Genomic DNA, 25,281 nt, shown 5'->3' on the forward strand with positions numbered 1-25,281 from the left:
TTCCAGGTTTGGTTTGGGAAGTGACATTTGATGGATACATAAGGTAAGGGAATGGATCAATTTAGACTGATGGGGGCTGTAGGGAGAGAGACTGAACTTTGGACAAAAGTTCTGAGCAGTGAAAATGTCAAGGTGTCCAGTGGTCACCATGAGGCCTGCTGTGGGATGGTGAAGAGAAATGGCAGCAGGAGCCAGGTCTGTGCAGACATGAGGGTGCTATAGGGCTGAGCTGAGCCAGCAGACTTCATAGGTACTGAAGGGGAAAAGTCCATGTGAGGAGGTGTGGAAATGGGGTTCAGGAGAGGAGTTTGCCTCTTGACTTCACTGATCCACTCAAGGAAGTAGGCAACCCTAGTGAAAACACTGGGGTAGACAGGATGCTGGCAGTCCAGGCCCCAGCTGGCCAGTCCTACCAGAACCCAGATATTGGGGTGGAAGCAGACAAGGGGTCCCCCAGAATCGCCCTGAGGAGAGAGAAAAGAGTTAGTGTGGCATCTGAGTGGAGACAGGTACATCACATGGCAAGGCTGGTGTCTGTACTGCTCTGCTTAAGACAGGACTCTAGAAACCCCCACTTGTGGGAACCCCAGAGCCCCAGGGGAGCTATGACTGGATGCTGGAAGTATGAGTGAAGGATGTATATGGAGAAAGCATGATGGCAGCAGAAATTTGCTGGTTTGTGTGTTGGCCTTATCTGTGTTGGAAGTAAAAACAAGGGATAGCTAATGAACAGTTTAACAAAATGAATGCCAGTAAGCTGAAACATGTCTTGTCAGGTGAGGAGGTCAAGAGGAGGTAGAGTAAATGAATGGAGAGAGAAGAGTGGGTGTATATAGTCATTATATTCAATTTACATGTGCTAATATGGAACCATATAAATTGAGGGTTTGAGTGGGATTAGGAATGTTAGAAGAGCACAATGGAAGGAATGACATTGATCAAGATGTATTATACTTTATAAATATGTTAAAAACAATAGCAAGTAAGAAAAAAACATCTGTGTCCCTGTCTTGGGGTTCATTTCTTAACATCATCTTATATGGTATATGTACATAGCTTTTGACCTTTTCTGCTTGTCCTAAACTTATACTAGTTATTGCAAATAAGGGAAACCATGGGACCTATGTTTCTTTGGGTCTGGCTTACTTCACTTAATATAATTTTTTCCAAGTCTTTCCATTTCCTAATAAATGGGGGGATGTCATTCTTTCTGATTGAGGTATAGAATTCATATATATATATATATATATATATATATATATATGCACACATCACATTTTCTTGATCCATTCATCTCATCTACTGAGGGGCACCTGGGTTGGTTCCATATCTTAGCTATGGTAAATAATGCTGCAATTCTTTGGTATGTTCCTCCCCCATGGTATAACCCCTGTTTTCGCTGTATTTGATCCTGGTGCCCTGCATCTTATATATACATTTTTCTAATTTGGGGAGGAGAAGGGAAATAACAAAATGCTGAAATAAGGATACAGGTTGACCCATTTAACAATGAGATGTACAAGACACTATGTTGAAAACAAACTTTACAACTTTGTGGGGGGGAAGGAGGAGCTGGAGAGGTGGGGAGGGATGTTATGGTAGGGGAAAAACAAAGAAGGAGGCAACAATGCTCGATAAAAAATATACTCATTACTTTACTCATGTAACTGTAGCCCTTTTGCAATAAAAATGTATAAAAAAGATGTATTATACTTATGAACTGGTTGAATTGAAACCCATTCATACAACTACATACAGGTAAAAAGTAAAATAGACATTCTAAGAATCAGAGCAATAGTGTAAATTAGAAGGGTCTACCATTTTGATTCTATAAAGAGAAGAGTCAGGTAACACAGAAGACACTAACTACATACTCTGAAGAAAGAGAAGAGCACTGGGAATCACAAAACTTGGTGGTGGGACAGAGAAAAGAATAGAGAAACAGGCAAAAGGAAAAAGTAGCCATCATTTCTGTTCTGATTTCCCAGAGTGGGGAGGGAAAGCTGAAGACACCATTATAAGGTAAAAGGATGGTCCTGCTCACAAACTGAGAATTCCAGCTACAAGATAATCCTGGAACTCCCATAAGCCTTAAACTCAGTGCAGGATTTGGTGAGAATTACTACTCCAGTGTAAAGGGATCGATTTGGTGAAGAAATGTTCTGTCATGTCACCTACCTTGGAGGGTGAGAGCAAGGTGCAACCTGAGAGAAAAATGTATACATTTTTGAAACTGAGATACTCAGGCTGGGAAGTTGGCTCAGTGGTAAAGCGCTTGCCTTGCATGCCTGAGGCCCTGGGTTCGATTCCTCAGCACCACATAAGCAAAAAGACAAAAAGCCGGAAGTGGTGCTGTGGCTCAAGTGGTAGAGCGCTAGCCTGGAGCTGAAGAGCTGAGGGACAGCGCCCTGGCCCTGAGTTCGGGCCCGGCGACCGAACCCAAAAAAAAAGAAACTGAGATACTCCGGGAGCCTGATCACAAGGAGCACTAGTAGCTCAGGGAGTCTTGAGATACTTCCACAGTGGTGAGTCTAGTAGATTGAGGTCAGATATAGCCCCACAGATGAGTTCAAGCAGCTAGGAGCTCTGGCAGGGAAGGGCCCTGTGATCACAGGCCTTCCCTTGTAGGGTGAGGAGGGAGTTCTGTTCTTGGGGATCAGATAGTAACAAAGAACTTAGTCTATATAGCTAGCTTAGTGTTCGGTATCCAGGGCCGTCTCCCAGCCAGAAGTATTGACTGTGAGGCCTCAGCCCAAATCCTCTCAACTACAGCCTCTCTACCCCAGCCCACCCCCAACACGAAGGAACTGTTGAGGCTCAGTCTGAAAGCACTGAGTCTTGTACCCAGACACTGCATCCCTGCAAATATCAACTGCTGGGCAGGGCTGACCGTCCTAAGTTCAGATCACCTGCATCATGAAACTTCCATAGCCTCTGCCTTTCCACAGAGGAGTCAACTTCTGGATAGGAACTGTAAGCATTGAGGCCAGTAGGCAGAGAAATTAGCTCTGGAACAATGAGAATGAACAAACTGAACCTCACAATGAAATATTAAGATGTGAGTACCAACTGTAATTCCTACATACAGAAAATCAGAATCATTTCAAGTTTAAATGGAAAGGTAATGGTTACCCTTGGGCATTTGAGACGAGAAGAGGACATAAGAAAACTGGCAATGTGTTAATATGGGAAAGTTCAATCAACTGTACACATGTATGTTCTTATATGTTCTGATCCAATTGCACCAAATGGGTGCAGTATGAGGGTTCTTCCAATGGCTGAAGAAGAGGCTAATCTGGCAGGGGGTGGGGGGTGGGGGATACTACTGTGGAATGGAACTTAGGGAAAACAGAGAGAGTGAAGAATACAGGAAGTCCAGGGGTATCCACATGGAAAGCAAAGGTGAACCTAGGTCCTCTGGGTAAACTGGGGCCCAGAGAATAGGCACAAGAAGAACAAAAACCAGTTTTACTCACTCGGCAGATGGACCTTCCTGTTGAGAAGTCCCCTGCACACAGCATCTCTTCATGCACATAGCCCTTGTCATTGCCAGATACTTGCCCATATAAGGTATTACAGAGTTTATTCTCAACCAGGTTCACTTTGGCCTCCTGGAGTGAGAAGGGTGGTAACAGTTTCACTGTGAAAATAAGCAGGAGGTCAGTGAAATGTCCCCATGGCTGAGCCCAAGGAAGCCCAGGCTACTCTGATCCCACACTCTGTGATATTCACTGCTACCTCTAAACATGAGTGTTTCCCAAAATAGCTGAACTTTATAATCTGCTTCTGTCTTCTAGCTCATCCTGAAAAGTTTCTCTCCTTTTCTCAAACCTTCCCACATTTCCTCAGGCTCACAGCAACAGGCTATACTTCTACTACTACTTCATGACCCACTCAATGGCATTCAGCAACCATTCCCTGACCCACCGTTAGATGGTCATTTCCACTTTCGTCCATCCATCCACCCATTTTCTCATACTCATCCTTCTATCCACTCACCCTTTTCATCAATATCCCCATATATCCCTCCTCCCTCTCCCTCTGCTATGATAACACATCTACTCACTCATGAGATCCATTCACCTACGCCTACGATCCATTCACCTACCCACACACCCTCATCCCTCCATCTAATACAGCCACCCACATCATCCATCTCTCCATATACCTCTCTCCTTCCTTCTTCACAGCCAATCTTCCCTTTTTTCTGGCCAACAATCCATCACCCACCTTTACATGCATCCATCCACCATTTTCCCTTCCATCTTCCTAAAGCCCCCTCCCATCTATTCATCTATTCAGACACCAAATCACTAGCTATTCATTTATCTTTGTGCTTTTAGACATTATCAATACAAGAGAACATATTTGATTGCAGAAACAGTAAATTTACTAAGGTAGTATGAAGGAAATAAAACACAAAGACATGGTAGTAGAGGTTGCCTATTTTAGCTTACATGACTAAGTAAAACTCCTCAGAAAAGGACATGAATTGTACATGTCAAGATGAAAGTAGCCATACAAAGACTGGAAAGAATAAGTGAGGCAGGGGTGGAAATGGCCTGGGTATCTTCAAGTGGCCTTAAGGTGGCTGGTGTAACTTGGATGGGATATGTGAGTAGGGATGCAGGAAATGAGGCAGATAGGAAGTAGGGTACACACATCGTGCAAGGCCTTATAGTCATGGTGGGAGTTTGAATTTTATGACAAGCCAAAGTGAGAAGAAATTAGAATATACCAAACAGAGAAGTTATGTTGTTTGTGTCTTAAAGTAATACTGTTGTATGTGCAGCATACTAGGCCCTGTGGCACAGGTTGCTATGTTGTTAAAACAAGACATGAAGGAAGCTATGTGATGTGTGCAGCTCATCTCAGGGTAATCAAGATTTTTCTCTCCCCCCTTCCCCCCGAGGCGCTGTCCCTCAGCTCTTTAGCTCAAGGCAAACAATCTACCACTTGAGCTACAATGCCACTTCGGGTTTTCTGGTGATTTATTGGAGATAAGAGTTTCATGCCCTTTCCTGCCCAGGCTGGCTTGGAACCCGATCCTCGGATCTCAGCCTCCTGTGAAGGTAGGATTACAGGCACGAGCCACGGGCGCCCATCTTGTTTTCCCTTTTTGCTCAATTAAACGGATATTTTTTAAAAAAAGACATGACCTCTACCATCAAGAGTGAAGCAGCTTGTGTGTTTGTTGGTATACATACTTAACATTAGCTGAAATACTGTTAGAAAGAGCTCATGACACTTAATGGATAAGGACTAGGAATGCTAGCAGATCCTGAGTCAATGAAGACATATTCTATCAATGTGTGTGTGTATATATATACACATGCATATATTATATATAATATCCCCTTTAAGAAACAATGTCCCAAACTATATTCCTACAAATAATTACAAATCCATCTTCTTTCTCCATTAACATTAAGTTATAAGTTTGTTCTCCAAGTCATAAACAATCCTTTCTTTAAAATAAGTATCCCTGGGTAGAAGTATGCCTAAATTTCTCTACTTTCCAAACTCTGAAAAACAAAACTCAAGGCCAGTGGCTCATGCCTGTAATCCTAGCTACTCAGAAGGCTGAGATCTGAGGACCATGGTTAGAAGCCAGGCCAGGTAAGAAAGTCCATGAGATTCTTTATTTCTAAGTAACTATCAAAAGTCGAGAAGTGAAGTTGTGGCTCAAGTGGCAGAGTGCCAGCCTTAATAAGAAAAAATGTGCTTGAGGGGGCTGGGAAGGTGGCTCAGTGGTAGAGCGCTTGCCTTGCATGCCTGAGGCCCTGGGTTTGATTCCTCAGCACCACATAAGCAAAAAAGAAAAAAGCTGGAAGTGGCGCTGTGGCTCAAGTGGTAGAGCTCTAGCCTTGAGCTGAAGAGCTGAGGGACAGCACCCAGGCCCAGAGTTCAGGCCCCACGACCGGACACCCCCCCCCCCCCAAAAAAAAAAAAAAAGAGAAAAAATGTGCTTGAGGACAGAACCCAGGCTTTGAGTTTCAAGCCCCAGAACTGGCATAGAAACAAAAGGTTTTCTCTATTATTTGGTTTTACCTGACAAGACAGAATATTCTTTCATAAACCTAAAAGGGCCTTAGAATAAATCATGCGAAGTGAGGTAAGTGAAGCTCAGAAAGACAAATAGCACATATTTTCTCATATGTGAAAGCTAGATCTAAAATACACCAGCACATGATGAATTATATAGGACTCTAGACATTCACAAACAGTAAGACCAAAAGAGGATACTCTTAGGAGAGGAACACAAAGGCACAATAGCTATGTGCATCTGATCATATAAAAATAATATTTATCAAAATGAACTGCAGGAAATGGAAAGAAGAGGGTCTTTTCCCCTCTGTTACTATTTTTGTTTTCTTTCTTTCTGTCTTGTTAGTTTACCTATCTTTGGGAGGGTAAAGGAGGAGGGCACAGAAATAGAGGGACAAAGGATGAACAAATACAGCAGTGGCACCCACTAGACACTACATTGAAAATGAAGTATACAATTTGTGGGTGGGGACAGGAGGGGAAAAGTATGAGAGTACAAAGGAAAGGGTTCCAAAAGAAATGTACTCATTACCAGGCTTCTGTAATTGTAACCCCTCGGTACATCACTTTTATAATCACAATTTTAAAAAGAACAAAGCTAGAAGGGCACAAGCCTGGCCCAGTCCTCATGTTCAGACATGGAAATGAAGCCATGGACGACTGTGGAAATCAGCCTGGACCTCTTCCTGGTTTAGCTACTTCTTCCTTCTTTCTCATATGCTTCTTCTCCTCCCGGTCTCTCCAGCCTCCTCTCCCTACCCCTCCCATCTCTCCCATGCTCCTTACTGTCCTCCGAAAGCCTGCCCCAGCCAGTTATCCAACAGGCCATGTGACTGGGCAGCTGTAAGTCTGTGGGTGGGAGGCAGACTGGAACAACATAAGATGTGAACTTCACAGACTGGTGTAGCTGCAGCATGGCAATGTCATTCCCGAAGGGATGAAGCTTCTCAAATTCTGGATGGATGATAATCCGGCTCACCGACATATTTTGGGTGTGCTGGGTTTGCTGATACAGTTGGGTGTTTCCCAGCAGAACCCGATAGTCCTCTGGAGTGTGAGATTTGCTGGAAGAGGCAGGACAGAGCCCATTATCAGGACAGAGTCCATTATCACCACAATCTGAGTGTGGGGCAGCCCTATGCTTCCCACAGCTCTTACCAGGCATCCAATTTTATAAAAGTGATCCAAAAATAATCACTCGAAGCAGGCATTCATGGCTCACACCTGTAATCCTAGCTACTAACCAGGTTGAGATCTAAGGATCATGGTTGGAAGACAGGCTGGGCAGGAAAGTCTGTGAGACTCTTATCTCCAATAAACTACTCAGAAAAAGCCCAAAGTGGTGCTGTGGCTCAAATAGTAGAGTACAAACCTTGAGAAAAAGAAGCTCAGGGACAGTGCCCAGGCCCTGAATTCAAGCACCAGAACTAGCAAAAAAAAATCACTTGACTAGTTAGATTGTGATTCACTGGAAAACAGAGGATGGTGAAGAGAAACCTAAGTCTGCAGGCAGCCAAGACAAATGCCAAGTGCTATCAATGGTCACAGAACACATCGGTGCTGTGGGTAACAAACACAGGGAACAGGAGCCTCCCTGATAGTGAAGGATGATGAGGATCTGGGTATATAAAGGACGTACCAGGTCCATAGGAGTAATTCAGGTAGAGGGACTGTGAGTGAAAGAAGGATCAACATGTGTTTAGTGACAGAAGACTGCCCAGGGCAAAGCTCAAGGGGAAAAGGCATATGATCCTCTATCCCTTTCTTTCTGTTCTACCTTTGCATCTTCTTCCCTTGCCAGCCCCTTTTTAAAGGTCCCAGGGAAGAGCTCACTTGAGAAAGCAGTGGGCTGCAGAAACCAGCCACTGGGCTTCAATGAGGACAGCGCCACAGAAGTGCTGGCTCCGGAAGAGCAGGCTGGCTTGCCACGGCCACTGACCAGTCACTGCATCCTGGCCTCCAAACACCTTTCCCATCACCCTGGGCTTCCCACACACTGTGAAGACATCCCATCTACTTGTTAGAGACAGACCATTCTGTGTCCCAGACTATCACCCTATCAAGGCTTTCTACACCATTTCACAGTTTGGTAGACCAAAGCCAAAGTACAAGTGGTCTGACCTATACGGCCCACTGCCAGGGGGACTGGGTGACCAAAAACATCAGCAAGCTATATGGGAATGAGAGCACAAGGGTCTGGGGACCAAGGGGCAAAGGTCAATGGGTAGCAGCCATAGTAGCCCATCCTAAGGTGGGCCCGCCAAGGGCAGGTGGGCTGGGAAGGAGGCCTTGTGATGATACTCTCTCATGTAACACACTTCTATGTCTACTTTTCAGATCAAAGAACTGATGGTCTCACAGGTCACTAATGTTACTTGCTCAAGAAGTGGCCTCTAAATGGAAACGGCCACTCCATTTCATCCCAATATCCAGGGAGAAAGCATGACAAACAGGACTCAGTGTAACTTGAGGCAATTGTCTCCTGCTACAGAATTCTCTTTCTCTGTCTCTTCCTCTTTCTCTTGTTCTTTTTCTTTCTTTTCCACTACCTCCCACCTTCCTTGTCTTTCCCCACCTAGAGTTTAAATTTAAGGCCTCAAGATACTTTGTTTCTAAAAGAAAGGGAGACAATTTGGGTTCTAAGACACATCTGGAAGGGGAGAAGTTGGCCCAGGCCTCGAGGAGTGCTTTGTTCCCAGGCCTACGCTTCTCAGTCCTTAGACCTGAAATTTCTAGGTTCAGAAGCAGCTTATGCTACTCCCTGTCCTCTCCTGATCCAACTACAGTCTGTTTCTCTGCCCTTCCATCCCACCCAAGGGCTGGGCAGATGTTGGACATTTACCCAACCCCATACCAGGCCCTGGAGTATATTCCCACCCAATGGGGGAACCTGGCCCACCTTGGTCAATGCCCACGCTGAGGCTGCCTGGCTCAGAGGTAAGGGCCGGGAAGATATGGGTGAGATTTGGCACTGGCCCCAGCCAGTTCCCCACCACCCTGCCCTGCCCACAAACCGACCTTGAGCCCAGCCCTCAGAGCCCTGGGGCCCACGGGCCAGGGACCCCCAGCCCTCTGGTGACCCTTGGTTTCTCTGCTGAGCCTGCAGAGCCTTCGAAGAGCCTGGGTCACTAGGCAGCATAGTGGGGGTGGTCTCTGGGGTCAGGGGCAGCAGCAAAAGCGGCAGAGGCCAGAGCAGAGGCCCACTGCGGGTCATCACAATTCCTGGGCCCATCCCAAACCCTGACCCTACCCGGACCTGGACCTGATCCTGCCCTGACCAGGGGCTGACCCTGCCTTGAACCCTGCCAAGACAGCCCTTGACCTCAAGTTGAAACTGGCCTTCCCTCCCTGGCCCCGCCCTTAATTCCCCCCACAACAGACTCCAACTGACTGAGCCCTGAGCACCCCCCGCCCCCCAGCCTTGGATCCCAACCTGACCCAATGCTTCCACAAATCCATGAGAAGGCCAGCAAACTGGGAAAGGATATGAAAAAGGTCATCACAGTAGGAGAGTGCCGAGTACTTAGGTTTAATCCCAAGCATGTACACAGGCACACAGACACACAGACACACAGAGCAAGAGGGATACTGTTCATCAGGAAAATGAAAATAGTATTACAAACATTTAATGAGACTGACAGACTCTCAGACTTGGGGTATTCAGTAAAATCACTATTGAATTTTGGGAAGCAAGGTCCTAAATACCAAAGGCACACCCCATTCTTTGTAATATCCTGAATTTAAGTGTGGGATCCTGCTGGGATTTGTTTGTGGGGTTTTTTATGTTTGCTTGTTTGTTTCAACCCACTAGTCTATAAACCTTGAAGTCTGGTGATCTTTTAAATACCATTCTTAAAGAAAAAAATCAAATGGAGCAGAATTTGTTTGGCACACTTAAAATCAAATTTTCTTGTAACTAATCAATTTAAAGGGAAATGAATGCCCTAACCAATGAAAAACTGTCAACCAACTCCTAATAACTTAGAGACTTTTCCTCTGAATTGTCTGAGTAAGGCAACAGTATAATTTGTCAGTTGTTCTGCTTTCTCGTTCACTTCATAAAAACTTTTCCTTTGAGTCCCCCAGTGAAACCAAACTACTAAACACTGTCAGATGCTACCCAGTTCTGTAAGTATGGCTCAAGTGATAGAACTACATCTCAACTTTGAGATGACTGCTACTTCAAAGACAGCTGTGTACTACAAATCTTTGAAGATGGCTTCTGGATTAGGCTCAATTACTTGGTTACTGGAAATCTTGTTTGTTTTTACCAGAGTTCCTGTGAGAAAGCAAGAATTTCAAGCTTCCTAGCTCACTATTTGGCTAACACTACTTTTCCTTTACCATCTGATGTAATTTTTAGAATGTTTGTCTACTTCGATAAAAAAATAATTTCTGTTGGTATTTGATAAAAGTTGCATTATGACTACATATATCTGGGAGGAACGACTATTTTACCATGTTTAGTCTTCTAGTCTATTATTCAGCATGCGTCTCTATTTATTTGCAACTTCTTTAATGGTTTTAGCCAAGTTTTGTAGGTTTCATGTATTGATTAGAAACAGAGCCAAACATAAGAGTAGTGAAAATAGATTCTATTAAATAATTATTAGCAGTAAAAGAGTTGTGTTCCATCTGGATTTGTGCAGTGGTACCAGGGTTTTTGAAATAGAAAATGAACAGGGAGAATGAGGCTGCCATGAGTCAGTTATCCAAAGGTATTGACCATCTGCCTGAAATGTTATTGGAGCATCACGGCTATATGCCCTTATGTATGTATGTTGACCCCGGGTAATTCTCTATGACCAATGAGTCCTCATAATTGTTGACTTCTGGATCTTCTTTACAGAGATGAATTCAGAAGCATCTGTACTGTGCAAGGTAGATATATCTTAACAACTGTGTGGTCCTGGCATATAGAATAGATGTCAGGATGGCTGGCCCTAATGGACAGAGGCTGTGGGAAAGAGAACTTTTATGAGTGTGATGTCTGCATGATGGGTAGAAGTTATGAGGCCGTTTGTGGTTTTTTGCCGGGAGATCCTCTGTTTTGCAAAACTCCTGAGAACCACCAGGCACTGCTGACTCCTCAGGCTCAGCTTTCTAGAAAGGACAGTCTCCATGTGGTTTGGCTATTGAAAGCCTATAGAACATGCATCTACTCCCTTGGGGAGTGGTATCATTCAGACCATCTATGACAGTAGTTCTGAACCAATGTTATCATCATGGAAAACTGAGGCTTAGTTGGGCCCTTGTGGCTCACTCCTATAATCTTAGCAATTCAGGAAGTTTGGAGCCAACCAGGCAGACAAATCTTGGAAACTCTTACTACCAAGTAACCATCAAAAAGCCAGAAGTGGAGGTATAGCTCAAGTGGTAGAGCACCAGCCTTGAGTGAAAAAAGCTAAGGAAGAACACAAGGTCCCGAATTCAAGCCCCAGTACTGATAGATGCATACATGTAAGAAAGAAGTATCTAATATAACTTTCTTTTTCATTTTTCCAGAGTCAAACACCTAATGTAACTGCAAAAGCTTCCCTTTTTCTACCAGTGAAGACAGCCAGTAATTCAAGAGAGGGAGTGTTGGAAGAAGAAAAGGTTGTCTTTGGCAATAAGGCAATACATCAGAGAATAAAAGGCCAGCCCCAGGTTCATCTGTTCATAGAATGCCATCTCTGTCTCAAGCAACCAGATGCTAGGGATGCTCAGTTGCTTGCAGAAATGACAAATTCTGGAACATGGGTCTTAAGAACATCTTATCTCAGTCCTGGGGTCACCAAAAACCCCACACCTGTAAGTCTAAGAAAATGCAACTGTACAGAAGTTTATTGGAAGATCTGCACATCGATTTTTTTTTTTTTTCCCAGTCCTGGGGCTTGAATTCAGGCCTGGGGACTGTCCCTGAGCTTTTCATTCCTTTGTTCTTTCCTTTCTTTCTCTTTTTCTTTCTCTTTCTCTCTCTTTCTTGTCAGTTGTGGGGCTTGAACTCTAGACCTGGGCACTGGCCCTGAGCTCTTCAGATCAAGGCTAGTGCTCTACCACTTAAGCCACAGCGCCACTTCCAGTTTGGTTGATTGGAGATTAGTCTCACAGGTGTTCCCTCTTGGGCTAGCTTTGAACCACAATTCTCAGATCTCAGCATCCTGAGTAGCTAGGATTATAGGCATGAGCCACTGGCACCCGGCATCCCTGAGCTTTTCTGCTCAAGGCTAATGCTCTACTACTGGAGTCACAGCTCCACTTCCAACTTTTTTGGTGCTTAATTGGAGGAAAGAGTCTCACAGGCGTTCCTGCCTGGGCTGGCTTTGGACTGAATTCCTCAGATCTCAGCCTCCTGAGTAACTAGGATTACAGACATGAGTTACCAGTGCCCAATTTACATCCAATTTTCTTTATAGACAGGCCTACTCTAAATTTTACAGAGTGTGCAAGGGAAGGTTAGTGTTTGTTTTTTTGGGGGATTTGGTTGTGGGGCCTAAACTCTGGGCCTGGGCGCTGTCCCTCAGCTCTTCAGCTCAAGGCTAGCGCTCTACCTCTTGAGCCACAGCGCCACTTCCAGCTTTTTTTCTTTTTGCTTATGTGGTGCTGAGGAATCGAACCCAGGGTCTCATGCATGCAAGGCAAGCACTCTACCATTAAGCCACCTTCCCAGCCCCAGGTTAGTGTTTTGTTTTGTTTTTTTTTGTAGGTGAAAGTAAATAATGATTTTAATTATGAATTTTACAACAGTAGTTGGTCTTACATAAAACACACCTCTACAGAATATACATCAGCCAGCAGTGCAAGTCCTTTTTCAGATCTTCATCGGATTCATGGAATTATACAACAAATACCAAGGAAATGTACGGGAAAAAGGTTAGTATGGAACTATCAGCTCACTTTTCTATAGTTTATTGGTTTTAACAGTTGTTGACATTGATAAAAATAAAAAATGCATTTATCAAACAAATCAGCTTTCCTACTTAAATTAAGGTAGCAGTACTTCTTTAAGAAGAACCATTTCTTTAAAGATACAATATTGTCTTGTTAATTCTCTTTGAACATTTATTGTTCCTTTTGTTTTCTCATTAGAATATTCTTTTTTTTTTTTTTTTTTTTGGATCCGGTTGTGGGGCTTGAACTCTGGGCCAGGCACTGTCTCTCAGCTCTTCAGCTCAAGGCTAGCGCTCTACCACTTGAGCCACAGCGCCACTTCCGGCTTTTTTATTTTTTTTGCTTATGTGGTGCTGAGGAATCGAACCCAGGGCCTTATGCATGCAAGGCAAGTGCTCTACCACTGAGCCACCAGGTTAGTGTTTTTAACTAATCCAAAGTTAGTCATTAAGGCACAGAGCAAGATGCTAGGATAAAGCTGTAGTTGTAAACTAAGAGACAGAATAGAAAAAAGTAGTTTAATTCAGAGCATGATTTCATAAGCATTTGCTTTGAGTCTCAGCCTTAACACTTGAATTTTGAGCAGTGATGGAACTGTTAAGAAATTGGGAAGTTTTGGCAATGGTCTGAATATATTTTGTGATGTGAGACACATGAGCTTTTGGGGGCTATGGTGGAGTGTTTTGATTTTGATCACAAGGGCCTCTTTAAGATGAATGTTTGTTAATGGCTTTGTCTCCCTGGTGGAACCAGGGTAGGACCTTTTTAGAGGTGGGGTCTAAAGGAAGGCAACTAGGTGTTTGGGTGTTTGGTGTTTTTATCTGACGGTCATAGGGCTTGAACTCAAGGCCTGAACTCACTGTCCCTGAGCTCTTTTGCTCAAGGCTAATGCTCTACCACTTTGAGCCACACTCCACTTCTAGTTTTCTGATGCTAACTGGAGATAAGAGTCTCACAGACTTTCCTGCCCGGGTTGGCTTTGAACCGTGATCCTCAGATCGCCGCCTCTGGAGTAGCTAGCATGACAGGCATAAGCCACCAGCGCATGGCTAGGATTTTTTTGAAAGAGTGGTACAGCTCCCTTTTGTCTACTCTTTGGCCACCATAAGGTGCAAGGAATCCTCAATTACATCTTGTCCATGATGATGCACTGCCTCACAAAGCCCAAAAGCAATGGGGACGTGACCATGGATTGAAACCTGGGAATTCGTGGACTAAAATAAATGTGTCCTTTCAAGCTATTCCTCTCAAGTATTTTTATTATACTAACAAAAAGCTAATGTCCTGTATAACACAACACAGCTTCGTTTCCTCTCTGTGAAAACTCACCTCCTGCAAATGCAAATAGCAGGGAATTAATTCAGGGGTGTTAGCCTGGCGCTCAGTGGTCTAGATTCTTCATACCAGCTAAACCTTACTCATTCACTTGCTGGGAAACAAGTCTCCTCCAGGATTAGAATTAGTGTTTGTAAAGATGCCTAAGGTCTCTTGTGTGAAAATACCCCAGAATGTAATCAGCTGTGGTGTAGATATGGCTGGAGGGAGCCCAGGTAAACAATCCTAGGCCCATTTCAGGAACATGGAGTGAACAATGGGTACGCTTCCAGCAAGGAGACAGGGCCCAGCTGACAGCAGATACTGTAGTGGTCCACTTAGGATGAGCCTTTCCTTTGGACCCTGTGTCCATGAATCACTGTAATGTCATGTGGAGAAGAAGATTCTTAAGTGTTTTCCTGCCTCAGCACTTCTCAGTGGCTGACAGGTTCCTTAAGGTGCAGCCTGGGCCAGGGGAACATGCAGACTAAGGAGCCAGGCTGCTGGTTGGAATCCCTGAACCTGTGTCAGCTCTGTGACTCTGAGCAAGCTAACATCTGATCCTGGGCTTCTCTTTGAAACTAGAGTAACTCTGCTAATTCCTGGGGCTGTGAAGATTAGAGTATGTGTGAAGGGCTTTGGCTAGTGACTGGCATAATATGTTGCCATAAGTAATAAGTATTCTGAAGCCTTACAAATAAACTGCCTGTGAACCAAATGCAGACATCTTTCCTATCCATGCTCAGGGCAGCAACAAGTCTTCTGATACCTAGGGAGAGCCTGTGGTCCCTTCTCTTATACCTAAACCTCAGCCCCAGCATTTGTCTCACAGTGACATGAGGGCTGTCCATTGTGTTTAGACCTCAGGGACAGGAGCAAATCCTGTAAAGCCCCGTCATGGTATCTGTTCCAAGGTGACAACAGAGGACGATTTGGGTGGGCATGCCTTTTTCTGTTGTATTTTCACACAGTACTATGCAGTAAGCTGCTATTGGGTAAAATTCTTTCTGCCTAGTTGAATATGTGTCAGAAGTGACCTGACTTCCGCCCCTGGCCTCATTCCTGCCCTGCACCATCCATGTGTGACTTAGCACAGCCCTCCCCACCCAACCCTACAGGCTCTGGGCTCAGCTGTGGGATTTCCCTTCGTGGGGTCTTGCTCTTGCTTCTCCATGGACACGGGAACTGTTTACAGTGCCTGTTTGAGGGGTCGGGGTAATAGCCCCAAAGGGCTCTGTTATGTGAGTCTGTCCAGAGGGGACAGGAGTGCTGTCTGTTAGAACCACCCCAACCACTGACTCTCACTAATAGGGTAAAATGCCTATCATTTACATCTGATTTTTTTTTTTTTTTTGGCCAATCCTGGGGCTTGAACTCAGGGCCTGGGTGCTGTCCCTGAGCTTCTTTTGCTCAAGGCAAGCCCTCTAGTGCTTGAGCTACAGCACTACTTCCAGTGTTTTCTGTTTATGCAATACTGAGGGATGGATCCCAGGGCCTCATGCATGCTAGGCAAGCCACATACCCAGTCCTGAATTTTTCAATTATCTATGTCTACAGTGTCAGAGTTATAGGGCTGTATGTGTGTGTGAACTCATAACTCTATCACTTGAGCCACACCTCCAGTCCAGCAATTTTGCTGGTTGGGAATGTGGCTTAGTGGTAGAGTACTTGCCTCGTATACATGAAGCCCTGGGTTTGATTCCTCAGTAACCCATAAACAGAAAAAGGCAGAAGTGGTGCTGTGGCTCAAGTGGTAGAGTGCATACTTTGAGCAAAAGAAGCTCATGGACAGCACCCAGGCCCTGAGTTCAAGCCCCAAGACCAGCAAAAAAAAAAAAAAAGTCTAAGCAAAGGCAATCTCCTTCAGTAACTTCAGTTAAATAGCCAAGGGAATGAATAAATCAACCCCATTATCATTCTTGTCCTATTGTGAGCACTAAAATGCACTTACTATGCAATGTAAGGAGAAGCACAAGATACTATTGGGTATCTGGCAGCCACCCTGGGCTATCACTGTACTCCAGGTTCAGAGAGATCAGTAGAGAAAAAGTAGTCCTAAAATCTTTGAGGAGAACTTATGTTATATTCCTAAACTAAGAATAGCTCCTTGCCAAACTTAAATCTTCTTTGGAACAGTCAAATTCAAAGGTTTCAGAGCTAAGTACATCACTGATGTCACTTAGATCTGAGATTCTTTCTGTGAGGCTCTGTTCCCATGGTGCTGTGAGTTTAATATTCTAAACCACTATCGAATCATTTTCCAGAGAAACTTACAGGTAGCTTCACTGTTCTATCTTAGACCTCCTCAGCCACAGTTTGAAATGGGTGGAATGGGTTACAGAACACAGAAATCAGGAGAGCCGGTGTATCTGCGAAGAGCTCTCGTGAACAACGTCGCAGAGGAAAAGAGGGCCAAGCTTCACATTAAAAAACTCCAGAAAGCTTTAAATCTCCGAGTCAGAGAGATCGATAAAGAAAAGGCAGCCTTGAAGAAGTTTTTGTTGAAGCTTCACAAGACAAGTGGTTATTTTCCTTCAGCACCATTCTGGTAACTGATTCATGGCCACTGCAGGCAAGGAGTTTATCTGAACATTTCAACTTAAGAGAACATCTGAGTCTTCTATTACTTCTACATAACCCCCCAAAAAGCAGTATAAGCAACAAGGACATGTCATAAAAGAAAAAAAAAAAAAGACGAACTGAAGACACAAATAGAATGCCTACAAAATAATGCCTACTGATACTCTTTACAACAGAGACTATGTGTTGATTTTTCCTGACGACCTCATTTCTTTACAACTGGAAGTGGTAATATGCGGTGTATACATTCTTTTCTTACAAGCTTTCCTTGAGAGAATAATAAAGCTTAGCTGCTTTTATGATTTTTTTAATATTGATGATAAAATGTTATATTTAGCCCGGCACCAGTGGCTCACACCTGTAATCCTAGCTACTCAGGAGGCTGAGATCTGAGGATCGTGGTTCAAAGCCAGCCTGCCTGGGGGGGCTGGGAAGGTGGCTCAGTGGTAGAGCGCTTGCCTTGCATGCCTGAGGTCCTGGGTTCAATTCCTCAGCACCATATAAGCAAAAAGAAAAAAGCCGGAAGTGGAGCTGTGGCTCAAGTGGTAGAGCGCTAGCCTTGAGCTGAAGAGCTGAGGGACAGTGCTCAGGCCCAGAGTTCAAGCCCTACCACCACCACCACCAACAACAACAAAAAAGTTATATTTGCCTTAACCCTGTTCTTTTGTCACTGATATAATTTCAATTATTTTTCTATAGTCTGAATAGTATGAATAAATATAAAGTTGATAATGAAAATAAGTTGGATATACTAATCTATGCAAGAAAGCATAGATTGGGCTGGGAAGGTGGCTCAGTGGCAGAGTTCTTGCTTTGCATGCATGAGGTCCTGGGTTCAATTCCTCATAAGCAGTAGCACATAAGCAGAAAAAGCCAGAAATGCCACTGTGGCTTAAGTGGTAGAACGCTAGCCTTAAGCTAAAGAGCTGAGGGACAGAACCCAGGCCCAGAGTTCAGGTCCCACAATCAGACCAAAAAAAAAAAAGCATTGATTGTTGAGTCTATAAGAAGAGTTCCACTCTAGGCTTCTCTAACAATTGTGTATTTGAGTGATTCTGGACTTAGTCTTTGATTCAAGGTGGTGATTCAAGGTGAGACTCTTATCTCCAATAAACCACCAGAAAACCGAAGTGGTGCTGTGGCTCAAGTGGTAGAGCGCTAGCCTTGAGCTGAGGGACTACTCCTAGGCCCAGAGTTCAAGTCCCATGACTGTTTGACCAATTAAAAAAAAATAGGAGCTGGGAAGGTGGCTCAGTGGTAGAGAGCTTGCCTTGCATGCATGACGCCCTGGATTCAATTCCTCAGCACCACATAAGCAGAAAGAGCCAGAGTGGCACTGTGACTCAAGTGGTAGAGAGCTCATCTTGAGCTGAAGAGCTGAGGGACAGCGCCCAGGCCCAGAGTTCAGGCCCCACACCAGCAAAAAAAAAAAAAAAAAAAGTAGGGCCAATGACTCACACCTATAATCCTAGCTACTCGAGAGGCTGAGATCTTAGGATCAAGGTTCAAAGCCAGCCTGGGCAGGAAAGTCTGTAAGATGCTCATCTCCAATTAAATACCAAAAAAGCTGGAAGCAGAGCTGTGGCTCAAGTGGTAGATCACGAGCCTTAAGCACAAAAGCTCAAGGACAGTGCCAAGACCTTGACTTCAAGCCCCAGGACGGCACACACCTACAAGCTAAGCAAAAGCAAGGCCTGAGCTCAAGTCACAAAACAAATATAAATTGAAAGCTGGGCACAAGTAGCTCATGCCTTAATCCTAGCTACCCAGGAAGCTGAGATCTGAGGATCAAGGTTCAAAGGCAGGCCGGCCTTCTGAGAGACTCTTAGCTCCAATTAACCACCAAAAAACTAGAAGTAGAGCCAAGGCTCCAAAGTGATAGAGTGACAGCCGTGAGCAAAAGAGCTGGGGACAGGATCCAGGCCAGGATCCCGTCAACAACAACAAAAAAACTGAGATGAACCAGCTTTTATTTCATTGGTTGTTTATATTTTTAGCTTTTTAAGAGCTGAGGATCAGGACCTTATACTTGCTCTTCCACAGAGCGAAATTCCCAAACCTTATTTTTAGATTCTATTTATTTCTACTCAGTTCTTTATTATTTCTTCCTTTCTAATTTTGGGTTGTTTGTTCTTCCTAAGTCCATGAGATATAACATTTATTTGAGGGACTGGGAAGGTAGCTCAGTGGAAGAGTGCTTGTCTTGCATGCATGAGGCCCTGGGTTCAATTCCTCAGCAACACATAAGCAGAAAAAGCTGGAAGTGGTACTGTGGCTCAAGTGGCAGAGCGATAGCCTTGAGCTGAAGAGCTGAGGGTTTGAAGTTTGTCTTGCCTGCCCTTTTTTTTTTTTTCTGGTGGGTCATGGGCCTGAACTCTGGGCCTGGGCACTGACCCTCAGCTCTTCCGCTCAAGATTAGTGCTCTACCACTTGAGCCACAGCCCCACTTCTGGCTTTTTCTGCTTATGTGGTGCTGAGGAAACAAACCCAGGGCCTCATGCATGCAAGGCAAGCACTCTATCACTGAGCCACCTTCCCAGCTCCACCCCTCCCCCTTTTTTTTTCTTTTGGTCGGTCATGGAGCTTGAACTCTGGACCTGGGCACTGTCCCTCAGCACTCTACCACTTGAGCCACAGCAACACTTCCAGTTTTCTGGTGGTTTATTGGCGATAAGAGTCTCACGGACTTTGCTGCTGGGACTGGCTTTGAACCTTGATCCTCAGATTTCAGCTTCCTGGATAGCTAGGATTATAGGCATGAGCCACTGGCGCCCGGCCTGACTTTCTTCTTCCCCTTCCTAAATGCATCATTTATTTGAAACCTGTCTTCTTTCTTCCTGTCATCTCTTCCTTCCTTTGTAAATTTACTGAATTTTTTTCTCAATTTCATTTCATCCCATCGTGATCAGAGAAGACACAGAATACTATTTTGATTTCTAAAAATTTATTAAGACTTTTTGGGAGAAGTTCAATGCAATATTATTATAGGAAGTTCAATGCTAATGAAAGTACGTGTTTTGCAGATGTTGGGTAGAATGCTTTCATATTCATTATTTGAAATATAGTATAACTGATATTTCTTTGTTGATATTTTTGCTTTGGTGATCTATCAATTGGTAAGAGTAGGGTATTGAATTCCCTATAATCACTGTACTGGATCTTATGTCTAGTAGTGTTTATCAAACTGGGTGCTATGACATTAGGTACATAAAGATTTATAATTACTATATAAATTTTTCAATTAACTTTTCCCTTGATCATTACATAGTGAACTTGTCTATTCCTCCCCTCCCCCCCACCCAGTCCTAGGGCTTGAACTCTGGGCCAGGGCTCTGTCCCTGAGTTCTTTTGTTCAAGGCTAGCACTCTGCCACTTAAGCCATAATGTCACTTCTGGCTTTTTCAAAATAGTTTATTGGAGATAAAGAGTCTCATGGACTTTCCAGCCTGGGCTGGCTTCGAACTGCAATCCTCAAACCTCAGCTTCCTGAGTAGCTAGGAATGCAGGCATGTGCATTGGCTGCTTGGCTGTGACTTGTCTATTTCTACAGTATTTTTTTTTTCTTTTTTGGCTGTAATTGGGTTTAAACGCTGGTCCTTGTGCTTGCTAAGCAGATATTCTACCTCCTGAGTCATACTCTTAGCATCTTTTCATTTTAGCTACATTTTTAGATATGGTCTTTTTTTTTTTTTTTTTTTGCCAAGGGCTGGCCTCCAACTATGATTCTACTACCTATGTGTCTCCCGTAGTTGGGAATATAGGACTGCACCATTATGACTAGCCACTTTTGTTGACATGAGTGTCTCACTTTTTTACCTGGGCTGGCCTCTAACCAATTCACTGATCTCTGACAAGTGAATAACTAGGATTACAGTATGTGCTACTGTGCTCAGTGCTATATATTTTTTTCTGAAGTCTGTTTGGCTCAATATAAGTATAACCACTTCTGCTAGATTTAAGATTCCATTTACAAGGCTGGGAAGGTGGCTCAGTGGTAGAGCGCTTGCCTTGCATGCCGGAGGCCTTGGGTTCTATTCCTCAGCACCATATAAGCAAAAAGAAAAAAGCTGGAAGTGGTGCTGTGGCTCAAGTGGTAGAGCGCTAACCTTGAGCTGAAGATCTGAGGGACAGCGCCCAGGCCCAGAGTACAGGCCCCATGATGGGACCCAAAAAAAAAAAAAAAAAAAAAAAAAAAAAAAGATTCCATTTACAGATTGAGAAAAAACATTAAAGTTAGAACTATTCATAATTGGAAGTGGAGCTGTGGCTCAAGTGGTAGAATGCCATCTTTGAATGATAAAGCTAAGGGATAACACACTCAGGTCCTGAGTTTAAGCCCCGGTACCACACAAAGAATAATTAAGTAATAAAAAAGAATGGGGAAAGAAAGTGAGGCAAGCTAAAAAAGAGGAAACAAACACAGGATAAAAGAATAAGAAATAGTAATGAAGCTGGGTGCCAGTGGTTCACGCCTATAATCCTAGCTACTCAGGAGGGTGAGATCTAAGGGTCACGGCTCAAAGCCAGACGGAGCAGGAAAGTCCATGAGACTCTGATCTCCAATTAACCACCAGAAAACCAGAAGTGTTGCTGTGGCTCAAGTGGTAGAGCGCTAACCTTGAGCCAAAAGCAGCTCAGGGGCAGTGCCACATCTAAAGTTCAAGCTCCATGACCGACCAAAAAAAAAAAAAAGTAATAATAATAAGGAGGAACATCTTTATACTGATAGCTACTGATTGATTGATTTAGTGCAGGTACTGGGGTTGAATGTAGGGCCTTTCACTCTTGTCTTTCACTGGCATTCTACACTTGAGCCACATCTTCATTACCCATACAACTGTTTCTTAAAAAGCAGTCAAGACTTCTTCCTTGCTAAGAGGATGATTTATACATACACACACAGACAGACACACACAGACACACACACACCCTTGTCTTTTTCATTGTACATTTTTTGTTTTCTTTTTCTCCAAAGTCGAAACAACTTATACCAGTAAGTACTATTCCTTTGCTGAGTTGATTCCTATGTGGCGAATTTCCAAACATGGCTACTTTCCACCAAACTCTTTAGCTTTCTGGGAGTGTTCAAAGCAGTCAAGCCCAGTGGGGTTTGACCTCTTTCCTTACCATTTATTGCCCTCTTGTATTCCTGCAGTCTGTGCTGGTGTGTCAGGCACAGGTCTTTCACAGAGCCTGAATTCCATGGCACCACAGTTCTGTCTTTGCACCCCAGCCTGTGTTCACATACAGATGGTTATTCTTCTCTTACCAGAGTTCAGACTATAGACTGCCAATGTTTTCCTCAATTTCTTTCTGCAATGTTGTTTGTGACACATACTTCCCACCCACAAAGATCTATGTCTAAGTCTAAGTCACCGTCAGTTTTCTGGTTCCAGATTGGTTCCCAGAGTGGTTCTGTGGAGCAGGGATGCCTGTGGTTTGGTGATTTAAAAAAAAAATCTGACATCTTGGCCAGCCACTGGTAACTCATGCCTGTAAGCCCAGCTACTCAGGAGGCTAAGACCTAAGGAATCACAGTTCAAAGTCAGTCTGGGCAGAAAAGTCCATGAGATGTTTATCTCCAATTAGCCACCAAAAGCCAGAAGTGGAGCTTTAGCCTATGTAGTAGAGTACCAGTCTTGAGAGAAAAACTAAGGGACAGCACCCACGCCCTGAGTTCAAGCCCCAGATCCAGCATGCATGTATGCAGGTGCGTACACATACACACACGAGTAGCATCTTCTGTTTATCCTGTCTAAGATGTTTGACTATAAGACCTCTCCTACTGGGGCTGGGAAAGTGGCTCAGTGGTAGAGCGCTTGCCTTGCATGCCTGAGGCCCTGGGTTCAATTCCTCAGCACCACATAAGCAAAAAGAAAAAAGCCGGAAGTGGCGCTGTGGCTCAGTGGTAGAGCACTAGCCTTGAGCTTAAGAGCTGGGACAGCGCCCAGGCCCAGAGTTCAGGCCCCACAACCGGACCCCCCACCCCCCAAAAAAAGACCTCTCCTATGATAATTAATCTTCAAAGCACTAGTAGGAAAACTAGGGACTGTAGGTGCCCCCTTTCTGGAATCTCCTTGCTACATATTATGCAGATTTTTCTTAAAACTCTGCTTTTTCAGATTGTCAGTATGAGTAGCCATGGAGCTTTCCCTAGACTTTTCTCTTTTTTGCAGCTATTTTCTCTTATTTGACTCTTCAGGATTTCTTTCTACCATTTTTCTTAGCACTCTGTTAGGGCTAAAGTTCAATATTCCTGGATTTCACTTTGTCTCCATCTATGCTGCCCTCCTTTGCTTCTCCACATATTAGGCTACAAGCCTAAAATTTTGCTTTAGACTCACGGAGACACAGCAAAGTGTTGGCAGTGTTGCAACCCACAATTTGGGGTTTTTTTGGTCGGTCATGGGGCTTGAGCTCTGGGCCTGGGCGCTGTCCCTCAGCTCTTCAGTTCAATGATAGAGATCTACCACTTGAGCCACAGTACCACATCCGGTTTTCTAAGTGGTTTATTGGAGTTAAGAGTCTCACGGACTTTCCTGCTCTTTCCTGCTCGGGCTGGCTTTGAACCATGATCCTCAGATCTCAGCCTCCTGAGTAGCTAGGATTACAGGCATGAGCCACTGGCGCCCGGCTGCAACCCACAATTTTTATTACACATATTAAAATGTAAATAAACTATTAACTAATTAAGGTGAATTCCTATTTGGTAATTAAATTTCCTTTGGATTTGGAAATAAATGCTACATAGAAATAATGGTAAATAGAAGTCCTACATGTGTTAGGTTGTGAAGATGATCAGGACTGATTACCTTCCAAAGCACTACTTAATTACAGTGGTAATCATTCTTATTTCGAACTTGGTTAATGGGAGGGCCTGAGGAAGGCTCCCCAGTCTTCTGCATGCTGCTACGGGACTCTGCAGACTTCAGTGGGCCCTTTCTTACATTGTCCAGGTGTAGCAATACCTGCTGAATGCCACGGAAGCAACCTTTTGAACTTGTAGTTGGTACATTCTCCAAGTACTTCTTCCTGGAACAAGGGCACCACATCCCAGGGACCATGTTGTCCTGGGAAGAGTTTATGTCAGACAGCATACTAACTTCTTGTGTTCCAAACAAGACTGCCCTTACTCAGCTGCCACAAAGCCCCAGGTCAGGGATTCATATAGAGTTGCACATGTTCTTGGGTCACACACCCTCCCAGGGAGGATGGGTCTGGCTCTGATCATCCCCTCTCACCAAGGAACCTCCCACCTAAGAGAACTGTATCCCTGCCCCTCAGACTCAGGGTCTAAGCCTCTCAGAAGGAACTGGGATAGCCACATTCCTTTATTAGATCTCTAATATGCCTTCTGCTATTTCTTCAGCAAAAACTCCAGCACTTTCAACTTTTCCAAATTTTCCCTTCATCTGAGTATGACAGCTCTCATCTCTCTTGCTGTGCTGTGTTATCTGTGCCAGTTTGTACCTCTGTTTGCCTACATTCTCTCCTCCACTGCTATTGGAATGCTTCAGTCCTGATCATCCTCACCACTTATGAAGCCAATCTTAGGACATCTAAGACGGACCTTCAGGAAAACTACTCTGATAGTTTCAAGAGAAAACACAGACTTTAAGTAGTGACTCTCTCTACCCCAGCCATGGATATGCAGGGTCCAGCTGCTATTTTGTGGTAGGAGAAATCTACATTAACAGGGCTAACTTAGGAAATGGCACACTAGGACAATACACAAAGTAGACTCATGTAAACAGCTTTTTAATCCTTAATTTCTAATCCTGAGAAAATTTTCCTATTTTTGAAGAAATTTGTACTCTGCAAACATTGGTCAGGAGTATCTATTAATGAAGCTGAAGGAGTCAGATTTTCCCTGTCTTCTCCCACTTGGCCTCAATGTTGTAGGCCCCTGAGCTAAGTAGATACAGCAAATCATAAATGTGTGCAGGCATGTGGGCACACACAAGTGCATGTGTATGAACATAAACATGTGCATGCATGTACACACACATACTTATATAAGCATTCTGAACCCCTTCCCCCTGGAGAAATGGGGAAGTTTCCTGGTCCCTGTTCAATGACATGAGATAAGCAACATAGTGGTAGCATGGATAGAGCTCAAGGGAATGGTGATGACACCACTGAGCCAAGACCAATTGGAGGAAGCACCTTGACTGTCTCCTGCTGCCTGATGCCCTAAGTCTGTCCTTTTTTTCAGCCTTCCCATGAAGCCAATGGAGTATGGCACTGTCTTCCAATAAGTTGCTTTCTTGGTTTCAGTCAGTGGCAGCCCCTATTGCTTGCAGTTAGAACTTCTGAGTAACGCTGGACGCCAGTGGTTCACGCCTGTAATCCTAGTTACTCAGGAGGCTGAGATCTGAGGATGGAGGTTCAAAGCCAGCCGGGACAAGAATGTCTGTGAGACTCATCTCCAATTAACCACCAGAAAACTGGAAGTAGCACTGTGAC

General features: G+C 44.2%; 1 protein-coding gene across 2 annotated transcripts; it reads right to left on the reverse strand.

Moving 5' to 3' along the window:
* LOC122113906 (putative serine protease 47) lies at positions 1–25,172 on the reverse strand. 2 transcript variants are annotated; one of them, XM_042687065.1, is made up of 5 exons: positions 23,784–25,172; positions 21,943–22,049; positions 6,835–7,112; positions 3,477–3,640; positions 1–464 (listed from the first exon to the last, which is right to left on the reverse strand). In XM_042687065.1, the coding sequence occupies exons 1-5, from the start codon at positions 23,910–23,912 to the stop codon at positions 144–146; spliced, it is 999 nt and encodes a 332-aa protein (XP_042542999.1). In that variant the 5' UTR covers positions 23,913–25,172; the 3' UTR covers positions 1–143. The 2 variants fall into 2 exon arrangements, with proteins under 2 accessions (XP_042542999.1, XP_042543000.1); XM_042687066.1 differs by lacking the exon at positions 23,784–25,172 and adding an exon at positions 12,802–12,847 and having other exon boundaries at positions 21,943–21,988.
* Between the last annotated feature and the right edge of the window lie 109 nt (positions 25,173–25,281).

The sequence above is a fragment of the Dipodomys spectabilis genome, unplaced genomic scaffold (assembly GCF_019054845.1).
Source record: "Dipodomys spectabilis isolate Male_0828 unplaced genomic scaffold, ASM1905484v1 ptg000098l, whole genome shotgun sequence".
NCBI lineage: Eukaryota > Metazoa > Chordata > Mammalia > Rodentia > Heteromyidae > Dipodomys > Dipodomys spectabilis.

What these genes read in the sequence shown, in the direction of transcription:
- LOC122113906 (XM_042687065.1), bottom strand. Translation starts at nt 23,912, where the DNA reads ATGCTGTCTGACATAAACTCTTCCCAGGACAACATGGTCCCTGGGATG. An exon ending in ATACAAGAGGGCAATAAATG is followed by an intron (nt 7,113 to 21,942) that starts GTAAGGAAAGAG and finishes TGCCTCTTCCAG; the next exon opens with CAAATCTCACACTCCAGAGG. An exon ending in GGGCAGGCTTTCGGAGGACA is followed by an intron (nt 3,641 to 6,834) that starts GTAAGGAGCATG and finishes TTATTTTCACAG; the next exon opens with TGAAACTGTTACCACCCTTC.